General features: G+C 43.7%; 1 protein-coding gene across 9 annotated transcripts in view; it reads right to left on the bottom strand.

Annotated features, from left to right (window-relative positions):
• Positions 1 to 19,462, bottom strand: part of TENM4 (teneurin transmembrane protein 4) — a 1,293,844-nt gene that overhangs the window by 133,728 nt on the left and 1,140,654 nt on the right. For all 9 annotated transcript variants that reach the window (XM_063326345.1, XM_063326336.1, XM_063326383.1 and 6 more), the window contains one exon: positions 17,918 to 18,118. In XM_063326345.1, coding sequence (XP_063182415.1) covers positions 17,918 to 18,118 — 201 coding nt within the window. The remainder of the gene's footprint in view (positions 1 to 17,917; positions 18,119 to 19,462) is intronic.

Here is a 19,462-nt window from a genome sequence, read left to right as displayed (position 1 = left end):
ATCTCCCACCCAGGTGAGACCCCAGCCATACCACCACCCACGCGTGCCAGAGGGTGCAGGCTCCAGGTTCGGAATGTATAATTCATATATAATGGATATACATAAGGTGGTTTGGATTCCCAGGCCCCAAGAGCTGTAACAAAGACGACCCTCAGCTGTGAAAAACACTTGTGAAGCAAACTGCTTCCGACAGTCTCCCTAAAATGTAGTTTAATTATTTCTGACAGGGAACCAGGAGCCGGGAACTCTCAAATCTAAATCTTCCATTTAGCTGCCAGTTTAAAGATAGATGGGGACCATAGAATTTAAATAGCCTTACAACACACATCCTGCTGTATGCCCTGGCCCTTTATAACATGGAGCTCTTAAACGCTCACAGGTTTCTAATGGGTGATTAAATAGTCAGAGTAGCTTTTACTTTTCTGGTGGCACTCAAAGAAATGATCAAAATGGATTTCAGATTAAGTTTCCACTTAAATACAGGTCTTTTCGGGCAGCTCAAGATGACTAAGGCTGATTTACAGAAAAGGGCAGGTGAATTGTTCCTTCATCATTCGGTCCCAGGGACAGAATTTGCCACCTCTGTTCTTATTACAAGCTGCTTTTTTTTTTTGGTACATTTCCCAATTCTGTTGTTAAAATTAGAGGACATGATTAGCTACCATCTGAGCTACGTGCGCAAATGAGAAGGAAAGCTTTTAATTCTCCTATTACAGTATTCATAGACTGGCCAGCTGCACTATATCGCTCCTGCCTGTTCAAGCTTAGTTAGAACGCTGCGCTTGTGCATAAAAGACCTGCCTGTTAAATATTTTCACACCAGCTGTTTCCAAAAGGTGCCTAAATATTTCCTTTCATCTTTAATCTCTTCCACTGTTTGTATGAACAGCTTAGCCATTCCTTATCCTTTCCTAGAGGTGCATTGTGCTTTACTTCATCTTGCCGTGCAGCTCTCAAAGCCGCCTGTAGTTCCTTGAAGGAAGGGGACCTTCTGAGCAAATCTGGTGCCCAGTTCTAAGAGCAAATATGAGGCTTACTGTCCTCAAAAGGTACAATCATAGAATCACGGAATGGTTTGGGTTGGAAGGGACCTCAAAGATCACCTAGTTCCAACCCCCTGCCCTGGGCAGGGACACCTCCCACCAGACCAGGTTGCTCCAAGCCCCGTCCAACCTGGCCTTGAACCCCTCCAGGGACGGGGCAGCCACAGCTTCTCTGGGCAACCTGGGCCAGGGGCTCACCACCCTCACAGGAAAGAATTTCTTCCTGAGATCTAATGTAAATCTACCCTCTTTCAGTTTAAAACCTATGCACCCCTGTGGGAAATATGTAGACTTTGAGTAATACCCTATATTTTGCTCCCCAACACTTGCACTTAACAGAGGGCACTGGTGGACATTAATTGATTCATGGGCTCAGGGTTTTATCTACAGAATCAAGTTCATTTCTATTCTACCATCTGTTTTTTTGCCATGTTACTGTCTAGGATTGGTGTCTTCCATGGCCTGGATTCCACCTCACCTGATGTCATAGAATCATAGAATCATGTCACACTCTTACGAGAAGAACTGCACTGAGCCTTAGTTGCCCTCTGTGGGTCAAGGAGGAAAGAGAGGTAGCTCCAGAGGATGATTCACCTGAAAGCTCTTTCATGGAGAACTTCTGGAGCAGACTGTGCTCAAGGCACCTTTGAGTTTTGGGTGGTTCACCCAGGGGTCTCAGGTTCATTGTAAGCATTATCCTTAGAAAAGGATAATGCCATTCCAACAGGATTCTGATTCTTTTTCATGCAAATAATCAAAAAAGAAATGACTCATCTTCAGTTTCAGGACCTGCTCTGTTCCATCACTGCTCATCCCCACCGGGAACGAGTCCATGAAGCCAGCCTCCATTGCCTGATGGCTAGTTTTTAGACAAATGTCACTTTTTTTCTCATTATCCCCTTATCATTGGGTGAGGGATTTCCCTCTGGTCCGTAAAGGCTTCCAGAATTCCCCAAGGCTCTCTTAAAAATCCTAATATGCCTCGAAACCTACCCAAAATCTTGACAATGGCTACTGATGTGCCTTAACTTCTCCATATTGCGTTGACAAAAACTGTCTTGTAATTTTATTCTACCTCCCTCAGCGCATCTCTGTCTGTTGTTGTTCAGTTAATGCTTAAAAATCTCAGCTATCTGAGGCCAAGATTATCCTTTTTCGTTCTGCGTTTGCGCCGTGCCAGGTGTAATGAGGTCACAGTCTATTAACAGCACTTCAGAAGTAAGAATACTAAAGCAATTACTCATACAAATAAAAACCTTGTACCTGAGTCTTTCTTTTTTTTTTTTTTGCTTTTTGCATATCCTGCTAAAAACTAACCCAAATCTGTCCCCTTAAGAATAAAAAGTCTGCTGTGTTGCCTTTGATATTTCAGAAGAAAAGTGGGAAAAGATGCCTATCACACACTAGCCACCAGTGTAATGCTTTGTTCATGGCCCTTTTTAATTGATATAACAGACACGGTTGCTTCCAACACAGGAAGTGGCATAATCCAGAATTTCGTATTATTTTCACAGTACATTAAAGCATTGGGTTGGGAAAGGGATAATGATGTCAATTTGTGCTTCATTTATGGCAAATCCATTTTTACATGTTTACCCCTATCCCCCCAAAATCCTAAAATTGGCTTGACAACAGTCTAAAGCTCTCCAGCTTAGAGTAGAGCAATGCAGATGAAAATTTTTCTTTAGCATTCATGTGATGTGAGGGAGGTTGCCCAGGGAGGGTGTGGAGTCCCCTTCTCTGGAGATTTTCAAGACCCGCCTGGATGCAGCCCTGAGGGATGTGCTCTGGGCAATCCTGCTCTAGCAGGGGAGTGGGACTAGATGATCTCTAGAGGTCCCTTCCGACTCTGAAGATTCCGTGATTCCGTGATGCAGAATCGGAGATTTAGCTGCTTCTGACCTGCCTGCTAAATCCTTTAATAAATATGGATTTCGTGCTAAAATATACGATCAGGTGAAATTGCTCAGAGCTTCTTGAAAACTGGGGCAGTTCCACTGACCTTCAACACATTAATAGAAAATTTAATAATTAAAAATCTGTCTTAACTGGGATTTTCCCGTTTCAGGTTGGCTCATCTGAAGCAATTTCCAGCTGGAGACAGATCTTTGCAGGAAAGAAGCCGAGGAGAGAGGCACTGCACAGAGCTAAAAGGCTGAGCCTGGTGAGGAGCTAAGCCTTGTTTTCGCAACCTGCATTTGCTTTAGAAGGCAAGTTACGGGCAATATCTGGGAAAAGCATCTAATATAAAGATATGGATGGAAAAACCAGAAGGTTCATGGTAGGCATGACTTAGTTAGCAGTGAAGTGCTAAATATGTCGTTCACAATGAAACGCATTCTGTGGTGTTATGAAACTCTCATTTATGTGATTTGATAACCCTGTAGTGACATATCAACTCCTCTGTTGGAACTGAAGAAGATATAAAGCTCGTTAGCTTTTAAAACTGTCCTTTTTACAAATGTTATGAGGAAAAGTTCAAACAATGGAGCAAGTCAAAACCTGAAAGGAGAGATCTAAATTTTCTGTCCTTGCCAGTAACAAATCTGCAGCATGAAATCCTCTGAAAACCATCTTGTTTCTGTAGCGACTGGGGAACGCTGTGCAACTTGTGTTAATGTCACTAATTGAAGGTCATGTGTTTTTCAGAGATCATGTCTTAAAAGCAAGTTCTGCACAATTTAATGCCTTTATATGAACAATCTGTTTACCTATTTTTAAAACATACATCAATTATGTAAGTATTACTAATGTAGAAAAAATAATTATTATTTATGTCAATAAATATAAACCCTGTTTACTTTTATGAGTATAATTAAACTTCTGGTGCTGAGATGACTGTCCACTCTGCTCAAGGATCTCAACGCATTTTACATAGCTCGGAAAACTGAACACACGTGAAAAGTAAAAGTTATTTCTTTTCTTTCCATGGATGAGGATGGGGAAGTTTCTTTCCAGGGATGAATAAATTAAAGGATGGTCTCCAGAGACCAAAAATGAATCCATCAGCTTTGCTATCATCCCTCATCAGGAAGAACACTGACCTTCAGCAATGGTTTTGAAACGTGACTCAGGACACCAGAGTTTTCCCCTCCTGAACCTGAAGCCCTGAGGAGCGCCCTGAAGTGCCTGCACTGGGGAACGCGTATGCAGCGTTACAGGTGACCCTAATGAGGATACCCGAGATGGCCTAAATGCTGAGTCTTGCCAGGCTCTGCAGGAGGAGGACTGAGCACAGGTCTTCAATACACGTGCAGAAGGGACAACTCTGCACTTGCAGAAAAGGCCGGGTATGCACAAAGGAGGTCTAAAACATGTGCATGACAGAAGAGGAGAGAGTTTTTACGCTAAGCGGTTGAGCTGGCTTTGCCGTCTATCTCTAGGAGAAGGGTTGCTGGAAATCCCTAATAAAAGAAAGTACCCATCTCTGGCCCTCACCTAGACACAACAGATTAACCCCACTTCAGCCTCTTCCCCTGTTTTCCTCCTGCTTTTTAGTTTTTTGCTTGCATAAGCAGCTTTGAGTTTAACTGAAAGGCTTCTGCAAATCCTCTTCTCGGTCTCATCTCTCTCTGGAGATTTAAATCAGGAATCTAGGTGGCTCCAAGCTGCCTAACTTGGAGATGAAGATTCCACAGAGTAGCTGCTCACCTGGTGCTGAGCAGATCCAGGAGATCCCATAACTGCCCTGAAACCCACCTTCCGCCTCTAAAATGAGTAATGAATGAGCTTGGCATAAGTAATAGATTTCAGCTGATGTCTGTCTGTCCTCTAAGACTGAGCCTCCTACTCTGTAAACATACAGCACCTACCACTATGGGAATCTTGGAAGTTCTTGCTAGAAATAGTAACAGGAGCAGCCAAGGTGCAAGGTCCTGCATCTGGGTCACAGCAGTCCCAAGCACAAATACAGTCTGGGTGGAGAATGGCTTGAGAACAACCCTGAGGAGAAGGACTTGGGGGTGTTGGTGGGTGAGAAGCTCAACACGAGCTGTCAATGTGCGCTGGCAGCCCAGAAACCCCCCCGCAGCCTGGGCTGCATCCCCAGCAGCGTGGGCAGCAGGGCGAGGGGGGGGATTCTGCCCCTCTGCTCCGCTCTGGTGAGGCCCCACCTGGAGCACTGCGTCCAGCTCTGGAGTCCTCAGCACAAGAAGGACAGGGACCTGTTGGAATGGGTCCAGAGGAGGCCACGAAGATGATCAGAGGGCTGGAGCACCTCTGCTATGAGGACAGGCTGAGAGAGTTGGGGTTGTTCAGCCTGGAGGAGAGAAGGCTCCAGGGAGATCTTAGAGCCCCTTCCAGCACTTAAAGGGGGCATATAGGAGAGATGGGGAGGGACTCTATGAGGGAGTGGAGCGATAGGATGAGGGGTAACAGTTTTAAACTAAAAGAGGGGAGATTTAGATGAGCGCTTTCCACATATTTCCCACAGAGGTGCATAGGTTTTAAACTGAAAGAGGGGAGATTTAGATGAGATCTCAGGCAGAAATTCTTTGCTGTGAGGGCGGTGAGACCCTGGCCCAGGTTGCCCAGAGAAGCTGTGGCTGCCCCATCCCTGGAGGGGTTCAAGGCCAGGCTGGACGGGGCTTGGAGCAACCTGGTCTGGTGGGAGGTGTCCCTGCCCAGGGCAGGGGGTTGGAACTAGGTGATCTTTGAGGTCCCTTCCAACCCAAACCATTCTACGATTCTACAATTAGCAGTCCCCGTGCTAATGGATTACAGCTCTTGCCCAACCTGCGCAGCTGTGCAACGTGCAGTGGTACCAGCTGGGATGTCTGTTAAAAAAAGTCTCACTTCTAAGTGCCATTTCAGCTTGCTTCATATTTGCATAAAGGTTTTCCAGCTCCTGTCTGAAAAGCTATAACTCTGTGAGATGAAATTCCATTAAACTGATCTGCTGCCTTTTATCAGCCCCTGGTTTCTACAATATTTATACCCTATTTTCAGTCTCGCCTCAAATGCTAGGGACTGACCATCACATTGTGTCTAAAGCATCTCCTCTATAGCTGTGATTTACTTTTGTACTTGTGTCAATCTTCCCTTTATTTATTATTCTGAACTTTATTTTAAACTGTCTCTTGCTGTTGAATAGCAGGACATGAAATGCCAGGTATTGATGGACTTGAATCTTGGAGCTGAGATTTGTTGAATAAAAATAAATATTCCAAAGTGCAGGATTGTTTTCCTCTGATGCTTAATTGGATGTCTCTGCTTTCTGGGATGTGAGTTAAAGCTTCCCAGAAAAGAAACAATTCCTAATGTATTAAATGAAGTTTCTAACAAGGATTCTTCTCTGTACCAATTTGAATTTCCTCTCTGTGTCCATAGGGAGGAGATAATTTGACCGTAGGAAAGCCTTTTGCTCATGCTCACAGTCATTAAAAAGCACTAATTTCTTTTCTAATTCTGTAGTTTGGTTTTGTCTAAAGTAAGTTCAACAGAGCATGTACAAATGTGTGTGCTGAAGTAATCACAAGCTAGATTTGCTTGGGATTCCCTTATTCAGAACTTGGCACTACTACACAGACAGTCCCAACACGGTTTCCTTTTGCTTCAGACAACATTTCACCAAGGAATTTAGGAATTTTTATTGTTATTAATCTTGTTCAAAAGGAGACACAGAACATGTATGAAATGTGCTGGGCCGACATATCCAGAACCTAGAGGTCTGTCTACCCACACAAATGGGAGGCAGTGGCAGCTGCTCCAAAAGCTTTGTGTCTGCTGTGCTGTCCAGATGCCTCAACGCCGGTGCGGAAGGATCACCTTCACAGGAAAGAATCAAAGCTCTCTCCACAGTCCTTTCAAAATTTCATCTGTCAAGATCATTATAAAGGTTCTCATTAGTGCAAATTGTGATGATCGTTTTTAGAGTATGAACACCTTGCAACTTGGAAGGGGGCAGAGAGGCTATACTAAATCCAGCGCATCCACTTCAGACAGCTTACAAAATCATGGGTTTTTTGGCCTTCAATAGCCACCGATCCACTGTACGACAATCACTGGTCTTACATTATTGTCCCTTGCTCATTTTTTATGTTATTCTGTTTTACTGGCTCCTAGATTATTGTCCCTATTATTTAATCTCGGCCGTTCCAAATTGGAATGAAACATGATTCGATGAAGCTGAAAGCATCCAATAAACCTTTGCGGAAACTGTGATCATGATGAGCTCCAGTTGGGTCGGAGTATAAGGCCAAAGTCACGGGAAATATCTACCAACAACAGTGTGAAATTGACTGAATGCAAGTGGAGAAGGCATGACGTGGAACCTACAGCCATCCTCACTGAGCCAAACGAGTGAGGTGTGAGAGGACAGTCTTGATCCAGCCTAATCAAGGTAGATCGAAGGCAGAGCCTGACTACACACAATTATCCACCCTGCTGATATTCCAGCAGCATTCTGGTTAAAAGAGGGAAGAGTCAGAAGCAGAGGTCTAGACTCACAAAACTAAGAGGATGTCTACACAGTCTTCTGTGAGTTGGTTACAAATTAATTGGCCAACCTTATTGAACGTCATGTATCTCCAGTTCAAAAGCTGCACAACTGCCATAGGGCAATTATTCTAAGCCTCCAGAAATACACACTCATTCCTAGTTTACGAGCATGAGCTATTCCATGCAGTGACTATAATGTTTCAGATTCTCAGCTGGCTTGATCAGCTTGGTTTTATCTCCAAGAGAACTTGTAGAACCAGTTCACATCACTCTTGCAGGACAGTCATTTTGTCCTCAGTGACAGCTGGATTACACTTACAGTGTCAAAGGACTGATTTAATATTGTTTAAAAAAGCAGCAACTTCATGACAGATATTCTATTGTAGAGAAGGGGCTAAATTATGACCAGCCCCCATGTTGGCATGATGTAAGTCCAGAAAATGTGAGGACTCTAAGGCTCTTCCTTTCAAAAGCAAAGTCAGACAATAAGCCAATATTTGTCATCTGAGACTTACAATTTTTCAGTGATACAAGCAAACATGCTAATTGCTCAGCCATCCTCAAAACACGCTATTTTAATGGTGGTCTGTTTTAACTGTGGAATTTAACAGCTTATTGTGGTGCTGTGAAACATCTATTCTTCAAATTAGCCAAGTTAACATGAACCCCACAGAGTCTGGTACATCGCTGCTGTTTTCAGTCTGAAAAGTCCGCAACACAAAGCATAATTGATACAAACAAAAAGAACTTTTGAGCTCATGGTGTGACTGCTGAGGTCACATTTGGAGATGGGGAAGAATGCTGAACTAAAATTGGCATGCTGGGAATTAGACCTAATTGTTCTAGAAAACAAATAGGGAATGGAATAGTCTACCCATTGCCCTTTGAGGTGGTCTGTAAATTGGCACTGACGCTGGAACAGCTGATAGGAGATACAGAAGCTTTACTCATCGTAGTATGCCTAAGGTCAGAGAAGACCAGGGATTGCTTGTTACACCACTGGACATACACTATTCTCAGTCTGAGACATGACCTAATCGGACCAAATGTTTTGTGACCTAATGGTCAGAGCCAGACTGATGATATCATCATTTCCATTGGTATTGGCCAAGTTTGAAATGACAGCTAGAACGCAAGTTTTCAGTTCCTTTAATCTCTCCCTTGGTCATTGTATCTGACCGAGACTGCATGGACTGCTGCAAACAGAGAAGTGGCTAAAACTAAGATCCTAAACACATCCTGAAGCTGACAGAAGTTTGATGGATCTCTGTTTGACCAGGGAAATGTGCTAAGACAATTTCTCAACTATCAGATAGAAACACAGAATCATAGAATTGTCTAGATTGGAAGGGACCTTTCAGATCTTCTAGCCCAACCATCAACCTAACACTGACAAAACCCATCACTAAACCATATTGCTTAGCACTATGTCTACCTGATCTTTTAAATACCTCCAGGGATGACGATTCCACCACTTCCCTGGGCAGCCTGTTAGAATGTTTGGTAACTCTTTCAGTGAAGAAATTTTTCCTAAGATCCAATCTAAACCTCCCCTGATGCAACTTGAGGCCGTTTCCTCCTGTCCTATCGCTTGTTACTTGGGAGAAGAGATGGACTCCCACCTCGCTACACCCTCCTTTCAGGGAGTTGCAGAGAGCAAGAAGGTCTCCCCTCAGCCTTCTTTTCTCCAGGCTCAACACCCCCAGCTCCCTCAGCCGCTTCTCACACGACCTGCGCTCCAGACCCTTCACCAGCTCCGGTGCCCTTCTCTGGACACGCTCCAGCACCTCAGTGTCTTTCTTGTAGTGAGGGGCCCAAAACTGGACATGGCACTTGAGGTGGGGCCTCACCAGTGCTGAGTACAGTGGTACAATCACTTCCCTAGTCCTGCTCACTACATTATTCCTGACACAGGCCAGGATGCTGTTGGCCACCTTGGCCACCTGGGCACACTGCTGGCTCATATTCAGCGGTCAGTCAACCAACACCCCCAGGTCCTTTTCTGCCAGGCAGCTCTCCAGCCACTCCTCCCCAAGCCTATAGTGCTGCATGGGGTTGTTGTGACCCACGTGCGGGACCCGGCACTTGGCCTTGTTGAACCTCAGATTGTAAGTAGGAATCCGTATTTGAAACATAAGTTGTATTTTCTATCTTATTGAGAGTTTTCTCCCTCCCTTTAGTACGTCCTTTTCATCTGCTGACCACGATGATATTTGGACTTTTGAAGAACTGCACTCCCCACAAAAATAACTACGGCTCAACTACTACCTTTTTTTATCACCGCACCAGGGTCTCCTTATACACATTTTCAATGCGCAAAGGGAAAGGCAGTAAAAGGGCATTCAAATGAAAGCCTTCCTGAATACTTTTATTTCAAATATTTTGGCTGGTTTTAGTCTTTTATTGCATTTTTAATAAAAAGCTTAGAAGACTTTAAAGGATAAGTTCATCTTGGCAATGGGTAGGCTAAAATCTGTACTCACAATCCAATCTACATCAAAAACTTTATGTTTTGTACAGTGATAGTTCTTGTTAACACTGTTCATTCTCTGGATTCACTTATTCCTTCACAATTCACAAAGCAGATACCCGCCCGGCAGAGCCCGTGATAGCCTTGTGTAACAGCACTGGGCTGCGCATACTTTATTCCCTCAGAGAGAAAACTTCTCTCCACGCAAATAAAATGGGGAAGATCAAAAGTTCACAAATCAGCATGTTATGGTCCTGCAAGGTTGAGGATGAAATCCCTGCTGGTACAAAACACTTCCTGGCCTTCGATGACTGTTAAAGACCAAGTTAAGGACTTCAGGAGTGGCTTTGCAATTTTAGTATTGGGCCAGAACAGATTTTGATGGTATGTTCTGAAGCCCGGCTTTGAGAACCCTGTACTCCCATAATTTCAATTGCCTCAGACTAATGTTTCTCACTACACTGCAGGGGTAGCGAGATGAACAAGTTACAGGCTGAAGAAGGATAATTCGAAGCGGTGTTTGATTACAAAGCTGTGCCTGATAACTTTTCCTTAACTCACTAAGATCTAAAATATACGGATGTTTATCAATTTCAGCTGTTCTATCCTGAGGTTTAGTTTTCATGTTCTTCCCCACGTGTTTTAAAGCTAAGAAAAAGACAAACCAGTGATTTCTCAGGCATTAATGGGGGCCCTAGTCTGAAGTAAGGTACAAGCCTGTATCATGTGATGGCTGATGTAATACCCACCTTTTACAGAGAAATTTTTACCCCTTAATGAAGAAAATTACGACTTAAAGGAGGAATTATATGAACATTTTCCAACGATGGATTTTTAGCTTGGTAGCCTTGGGCATGACATGAATTTAACATGAGATTTTGCTTTGTAAGCTTCACACCAATAAGCCCAAGGAAATCAATTTTTATCCACGTGTTGCGTTAACCCTGTTGCTATTCGACCAATAGGATATGAAGTTGTCTGGCAAGGTGTATGAGAACTGTGTTTCTGTGTGTCTGTATGTGTGTATGTGCAATAATCTGCACAATTCACAGAATTACAGAATCACAGAATGGCAGGGGTTGGAAGGGACCTCTGGAGATCATCCAGTCCAACCCCCTGCCAGAGCAGGGTCACCCAGAGCAGGTGGCACAGGAACGCGTCCAGGCGGGTTTGGAATGTCTCCAGAGACGGAGACTCCACCACCTCTCTGGGCAGCCTGTGCCAGGGCTCTGCCACCCTCACAGGAAAGAAGTTCCTCCTCATGTTGGGATGGAATTTCCCATGTTCAAGCTTGTGCCCATTACCTCTTGTCCTGTCACTGGGCACCACTGAGAAGAGCCTGGCCCCATCCTCCTGACACCCACCCTTTAAGTATTTCTAAGCATTGATAAGATCCCCCTCAGTCGTCTTTTTTCCAGACTGAAGAGACCCAAATCCCTCAGCCTTTCTTCCTAAGAGAGGTGTTCCAGTCCCCTCAGCATCTTGGTAGCCCTTTGCTGTCCCCTCTCCAGCAGTTCCCTGTCCCTCTTGAACCGGGGAGCCCAGAACTGGACACCGCACTCCAGATGTAGCCGTGGCAGAGTAGAGGGGGAGGATGACCTCCCCCCACCTGCTTGCCACGCTCTTCTTAATGCACCCCAGGATGCCATCAATCCCTAATGAAAAAATACAGTGGAAGGTAAAGGTGCATTTGCTCTAGCTTTTCTCTTTAAAAGTTCATTCTTCTTGGTCTCCTTATCTACTAATTGGAATACAGAAAATACGCCTGTTTCAATGAACTGTACAACCTTGTGGTGAGGAACTCTGTTGGGCGCTATCTAAAAGACTTTCTCCATTGTTAATTTATACAACTAAATTGGTATTAAAAATTTCAGTCATTACCATTGGCTGATACAGAATCTTAAACCTAATCATTGTTTGCGCATGGGCTTGAATTGACCCATACTCCTGCAAAGTAAACAAGAGCTTTTCCATTGACTTCAGTGTGCGGTACAATAATTTATAAGAATATGGCTTCCCTGCAATCAGAGACGTGGATACACACACCATGCTAGATTTATCTTAAATCCAGCTTCTCGGCCTACCAAATGCAGTAAAGCCATGGAGGACTGTTGTATAACTGGTGGGTAAATACCTGGTCTTTTGCCAGCCCTATGCATACCCACTCTATTTTCTCACTGTGCTTGGAGGATGGATTTACCTAGGCATATCTGCAAGGACCACGATCACTACATGGCAGTCTGAAGCCCCTCCTAAGCTGTTTTTAACTGATCACACAGGCTAAAAGGGCGTTTTCTACTTCTTTATGTTAAATGCACAGTCCTGTAATTGCCTCTCTCTTGAGGAATGTGTGATCGTGACGCCAGCTGAGCCTTCTACAGTTATTTGGTGGAACTGAGCATCTCTCAAAAGCTGAAACCCAGACTGCTCTAAAGTAACCAGAAGCAACCAAACAAGAAGGCAGTCGAATTGATGAGAAATCAGTTAAGCTCTCTTTCAAGGATTTCCACTTAACTAAAATCTGAACAGCCCTCTACAGAGGTTTCTCTTCTCTTCTCTAGAGGTGTCTCTAGATAGCTATCCCACTAAATGGGCCATGACATGAGCCAGCAGTGTGCCCAGGTGGCCAAGAAGGCCAACAGCCTTCTGGCTTGTATCAGCAATAGCGTGGCCAGCAGGAGCAGGGAAGTGATGGTGCCTCTGTACTGGGCACTGGTGAGGCCTCACCTCGAGTGCTGTGTTCAGTTCTGGGCCCCTCTGTACAAGAGGGACATTGAGGTGCTGGAGCGTGTCCAGAGGAGAGCCACCAGGCTGGTGAGGGGTCTGGAGACCGGGTCATATGAGGAGAGGCTGAGGGAGCTGGGCATGTTTAGCTTGGAGAAGAGGAGGCTGAGGGGAGACCTCATTGCCCTCCACAACTCCCTGAAAGGAGGCTGGAGAGAGGTGGCTGTTGGCCTCTTCTCCCAGGTGAATAATGACAGGACCAGAGGAAATGGTCTGAAGTTGCGGCAGGGGAGGTTTAGATTAGATATTAGGAAGAATTCCTTTACTGCAAGAGTGGTCAGGCACTGGAACAGCCTGCCCAGGGAGGTGGCTGAGTCACCATCCCTAGAGGCATTTAAGAAACGTCTAGATGTGGCACTTCAGGGCATGCTCTAGTGGCAGAGATTTTACGTTGTTTGGTTGGACTCGATGATCTCAAAGGTCCTTTCCAACCATGAGGATTCTGTGATTCTGTAAATTGGTAATGTGATGGAAAGCCTAAAAGCAGGAGGGGATGGCACGGAACTGGCAGGAATCCAAACCCATTTTTTTTTACTGTCCACTAAAGACTTTTGTAACATTTCTAGCCAGATTAAGCGTGGTCAGGATGAGTGCTGCAGTGCCGGAAATCCTGCGGAGATGGACAGTCTGGAACTCTCTTCCTGTCCCAAATGACAGGCACTCTGTGCTTTAGAACAGTGCCCATTTGACGTTAAGATTTAGGGCATGAATCCCCTTCCTGAAGTTTGGTATCCCTTTGGATTGGCCCAGCCAGTTCATTCTTCTTTTTGAGATGGCTTCTTGTAGCATCTGCACTGACATGGTAGGTGGGATACTGTCCCAAGAAGTGAGAGAGCATCTCCAATGATTTCTCAGCCTGAGGAGACACCTGCTGTGGGTGCCACTGCAGAAATTTAGGAACTTAAGGTAGATTTCCAGTAGAGAGCTGTAGACAGCAGGATGTCTCAGAAGCTGAGAAGAGGTTCTCTGCAAAATTCTAGTAAATTTAGATAATCTGCATTTGCTTAAGGTAAATTGTAAATGCCTAAATGTCTTTGTCATCATAGACCTTAGTAACAAACTTTGGCAACAAGTCACTGGGAAGCAGTATTTCCTCCCTGTCACAGAGTGGTAAAAAGGTAGTCACAAAGTCAAATTACATATCCTCAGGAAACACTGTTAGCAGCAGAAGTGATGGGAGAAGCTACGAATAGGATCAAACTACTTGATTTCATGAGATACGGTCATGCAAGTTTCGCCTCAGTCTCTGGCCAGGCATGCTCTCTTAGCCTTTTCAAAATGTGAAGTAAAACATCATAACTTACAATTTCTTTACTGCATCCCAGCTTCCAGTTCCCAACTCTTATCATTAAATTTACAGCCCATGATTTTCCACCTCCACTGCCAATTTAGGACCACCATATACAAAGTACTATTCCTATTACTACCCTTCTCCAGCGTACTTCTAAGGATCTCAAAGTACTGCACTGGATGTCAACCGTGCATAAAACGAGTCATTACGAACGAGTGATTGAGAAGGAATCCTCATCTCTATGCAGGTCAATGTACAACCACTGTCAACGGCCCAGGAAAAGTCAGTATGCTTATTACACAGAGAACATAATCTCTATTGCTGCTTTGTATAATCATCTTTCCGATGATTCTGGTGAATATCATGCATGTCAAGATGTCAAATACCAAACAGAGAACAGTGTGAAAAATCAGTGATTTAAATTTAAGGAGAGTGAAGGAGACCACCAGATAACTTAAATCCTTTAAGAATGATTTTGGATCCAAGTATGACACTGTTTTGATGGGCCTGGGATTGCATCGATGTATCAGTGAGATCCCTCTGGGAAACAGTACATTCCCCAAATGCAGATAACCTGACTCACCTATTCATCGCACTGCACTCAGCAAGTATGTCTTACGGTACGTGTTTTGTTGCCTGTTCATTAGCCAGAAATACTTGGTCCAGTTCAAAGAGGTCAAGAGTGAGACTCTATCACATATTAAGTTCTGTTTTATGTTGCAGCACAGGCCATTTCCTTCTTCCCGCTATACTCGGACAATAAAAGGTTAAGAGAGCTGCCCTATAATGGCTTCGTTAGTTGCCATGCTTGGAGAATGAAGTCCTTTGCTAGGGACCATTAAGAGGTGAAGGGAGATAGCACGCCAAAAGCCTGGGATACAGAGGATCTGTGATGGCAGACCCTGGAGAAAAGGTGTTAGGATGAGTGTTTCCTTAATTATCGTTCTTGTACTAAGCATTGCTTTGGACATTTTAGCTGAACTGGGTTATAAAGGACCTTTTTGTATATGCTTGTGCAACAGTACTAAGATGCAAAAGCAAAGGGATTTAATTCTCCCATGAAGAAATCAAAATGCCCCTTTTGCTGCTCAGTATGGGTTATCTCTGGACTTATCTCTGCAACTTTCACTAAAAGACTGTATTTGGGAATCCACCAAAAAAGAAGTGCATACTGAGGGAAAGGAGATCCTAAGAAACTATCCCTTGTATGAAAGGCTGAGGCGTGTTTAAGAAGCATTTTTCCAGAGTGAAAACTCTGAGGTAGCACGGCAGCAGCCCAATCTCACAATACACTGGCAGGGGGCACACACATAAAGCAAAAACCCCCACGTCATTACATCTTCCTACAATGCAGTGCAGACAGGAATTCACAAGAAATTGAATTGCACAGCTTGCCTATGAAGACACAGGCTAAGTGGGATAAAAAAAGATACTATAAACAGGAAGCAGGAATCACTGTAATATTATTATCTTGTGAAAAACTAAGGGTTTATCCAGCAATCTGTGTTCCTCTAAGTTTCCTGCTAAAGGCAGGTGAAATCTACCTACGTAGCTGAAAGACTGAGTCTAAGGTTAAAACATAATCTAATCTTATTTTCTACATGACAATCCACAGACTTTCACCCAGCTGCTTCCATACTGACTGACACCTTCTAGATGAACATAGCATTCCGCATTTCAGACAGGCGTTAGTCTTGACTTCAGGGTGTTAAAGGCTGTAAAACCTACTCTGCCTCCTTGTATATTATTTTGTTTTTCCAGATGATTAGCCTGTTCTCAGGGTCGGCTTCTCAATGTGGTTTATGAAGGGGGCTGCCCTTGGCGTTAGCACACGTAGGCACAGCCCTATAGATTTCACTGGGACTGAACATAGTCCTGCCTGCTTTGCCGATCTGAGGTTGATTTAGGCAAGCGCTTAATTCTGTCACTTAATATTTTTTTCTGTTCTGCGTGTCCTGTTTCATAGGACAATAAAAATCTGTCCCCTTTAGGCCCTTCTACAGAACCCCCACCCCACTAGGTCAGTCAGTCTGTTGTTATGTGTACTAACGTGCTTGCTCACTCGATTTTAATCATGCAAGAGGAGTACCGCGCACCCTGTGAGTAAATCTGTCTTTCAAATCAAGCCATCAATTCAGCGGAAAGGTCCTGGTTAGAAATGGAAGTTTACAAATCACCTTAGCTGTGATTTTAGCTGTGAGGCACAATAACCCGAATGTTACAAGCAGCTCGGTGAGGAAAAAGGTCTTGGAATGATGCTCAAGTTTGTCTCAAATAACCTCACACTGCCAAAGAAAGTTTGCACTAGATGGATTTATAAAAGCAGTATAAGGAAAGCTTATAAATCATCCGCACATGACCCTGCAGGTTAACAAAGGGAAAGTGAATTCTGTTTGCGTGTAGAAATGAACATTGTTCCAAATCCATCCCTGCAATCCTCAAGCCTCCATATAAACTCAGAATAATGAGTCAATTACGAACTATGCTGCAAAATCACTAGAAATACACCACTACCTTTCCCCTTACGGTGGTCTTATAAATGAACTCATAGAGTGTGGAATTGAAGATGTTAATATGGGGAAAGGAAAAGCTTGACACCGAATTTATCCTCCTGTCAATGCAGGATAGCTTCCCTCCCCGCATCTGCAAAAGTTTTGCTCAACCTAGTTTTAGCCCCGGGCAAGCAGGCCTCCTCTTCAGCTTATTCTTCAGCCCAGTCAATTTTACTTTATGACAAGCTCCCTAACATCTAACCTCAATGATGACTGTCGAAAAGGTTTTCTTTTTATATCCTCTGTACCAGTTTATTCAGCTTGCCCCATCCTTGGAAGTCAGTCTCTTAAAATACTTGCAAGCAGTTAACCTGGTTTTCTTTACACATAATAGTAATTCCTCAGTAAAAATGTTGTTTATGTGATTTTTCTACAATGTGCACTCTCCTAATTTTTTTTTTTTTTGTCGCTTTGCCGAAAATTCATTTCATTTCATTTCATTGCCTATACTGAGCTGCCCTGGATACTTGGCCTAGTTCCACCCCAGCTGTGTACGGGAAAGAAGCCGTTAGTGCTGTGCTCTCTTGTTTGTGAGCACAATATAGCACAAAAGCCAACTAATGTTCCATAGGTTCTGCCTATTTAATGTACTATAGCATTTCTCGGTGTGGCATCTAAAAGCTAACTGCATTTGGAAGAAAAGAAAAGGCTCCTGAATAGTTCTTCTTTAGCCTTCATTTCAGATACCTGATGTAGATTTTTTGCAAGATGCCCGTTCAGCTGAGGAATGAAGGAAGGTCACCAAAGTTCCACAACTCTACACAAAACTGCCCATAAAAATCTGTCTTCTTGGTAGGTGCTTGTACTATTAAAGACTTCTACTCAGTAAACTTATTTTTTACTTGATAGAGGACAGTGCTTACAGTCTTTTAATATGAGCCGCATGCGACACTCATCCTCCTCTAGTTGAGCCTAGAAAATCACAGCGCCAAAACTCTGAAGGGAAACGAGACCTGCAGGATTGCCACCTCTTCCTTCTTGTTTACAGCCACCTAAAGAATATTTAGTCATCTCCTAAAAATCAAAACAGACCCTTTGGTGGCCACCAGGATTCATCAAGACCTAACACCAGAACACGCAGTTATATGTAGACCATCAATTACATTCATAGCAATATAATGAACGATAGCAAGCCTGGGTGGCTTTAATGGGGTTATTTATTATATTACTCTACGCTCAGTAATGGAAGCAAAATTATTTATGTAGTTGAGCTCCGGCATTTCTGCTTCCAGTCATGCCCAACATGTGCTTTACTGGAACGCGTTTGCAGATCTGAGTCTGAATATTTTACAAAGTTTAAAGAAAATAAAAAACAGCAATAAGTCACTGCTGACATTACCTATTGAGCAATCATGCCCGGTCCAGTTGGGATCGCAGCTGCAGAGTCCAGTGTCCGGGAGGAAGGTCCCATGACCGGAGCATTGGTCCAGACAAGTGGCTCTTGGGGTCTCACAGTTTGTTCCTCCCCAGCCGACCGAACAGTGACATTCTCCTCGCACGCACACGCCTCGTCCCGAGCAGGTAGGATCCATGCAGTCCACTAGATGCCAGAAGGAAGAGGAAGTAAACAGGGAAAAGAAATGGGAATTTCAGAAAAAAAGCTGTCAGACATTGTGCCATCTACACTAACTTATTTAGATAGTATCTCCAGGCTCCAATTAGGAATCAGAGCCCCGTTGTGCACAAAACAGGTGCTTCATGCAAGAAAATAGTGTCCCAAAAGGGCAGTGAGACCGAAAACACTCACATGAAAAACAGAGAAAAATGTAACGGTGAAATCCATCCTTTTATCCAGGCCTACACTAACGAATGATCTTTCTAGTAAGAACAGGCTAATATCAATTAAGAAAGAAATAAGAATAATATTCTTTTGCACACATATTGCACCCCCATTTATTCCATTAGAATAACCTAAATTGCTATTACTAATGAATTCAAAGCTGAGCTCTAGTTTTCTGAGAGAGAATTTTGCATAAAAATTCAGCAGAAGTTGATGTCCTTATTCAGCAAAACACATGCTTAAATTGAAGAATGTGCTGAAATCTATACAGGTCTCACAGACAGATAAATTTCATGTTAAACATAGCCTTAGTCAGTCTTCTGGAGTAAGGATTAAAATAAAATCACGTATTTTTGGATATTGGGGTTTTTCTGGTTTTATTTTTGATCAGCTAATACTCTTTTTTAAATGTTTGTGAGTGTTGGTGGTTTTTTTCCCCAAAGAGGCACGTTCCTAACAAGATTGGAGACTGTTTGGTTAGGTGTATGGTATAGCAATGTGCACCAAAAGACCAAATCTGCTGCCTTATTCCTGAGTTACGTGTTTTGTAGGCAACCATCAGCTCCTTTGCCCGTGGGGGAATTTCACCCAGTGGTTGAAAAATATGAAACGCACTGGACACCTTCCCAAAAAACAGTCTGGAGGAGTCGATCACCTATTTATATATAAAAGCATACAGGACAACACAGAGAAATTCTTCCCGTCTCTTGAAACGGCGTGTGGCAGTGCCCTGGGGAGCGGTGACAAGTGTCAGCCTGGCTGAGCAGCACGAGAAAAGCTGCCCAGCTCCCGACTCTCCTACAGAAGAGCAGAACGCGGCCACCGCACACGCAGCAGGCTTGCAGTTCACTTCTTCCCCCCCCCTAAAAAGCTAATAAGAATCCCAATGACCTGTTTAAGATCCAGAAACCTTAAAAGGAAACGCAACAGCTGCTCTGATAATTCCCTGGATTCTCAAAACCATCTCAGCCTGACAAGTAATGGCTCAGCAATTACTATCCCAAGGCATGTGAGAGCATTTTCTGTTTTGTTTGATTCCTGGAGCTCTGCTCATAGCTGGAACAATCCTCGAAAATTGTAAGAGGCTGGAAAGGATGAGTCTAT

Source organism: Chroicocephalus ridibundus, chromosome 1, assembly GCF_963924245.1.
Source record: "Chroicocephalus ridibundus chromosome 1, bChrRid1.1, whole genome shotgun sequence".
NCBI lineage: Eukaryota > Metazoa > Chordata > Aves > Charadriiformes > Laridae > Chroicocephalus > Chroicocephalus ridibundus.
The sequence above is the reverse complement of the archived record's forward strand: the minus strand, read 5'-3'. Positions and strand labels throughout refer to the sequence as shown.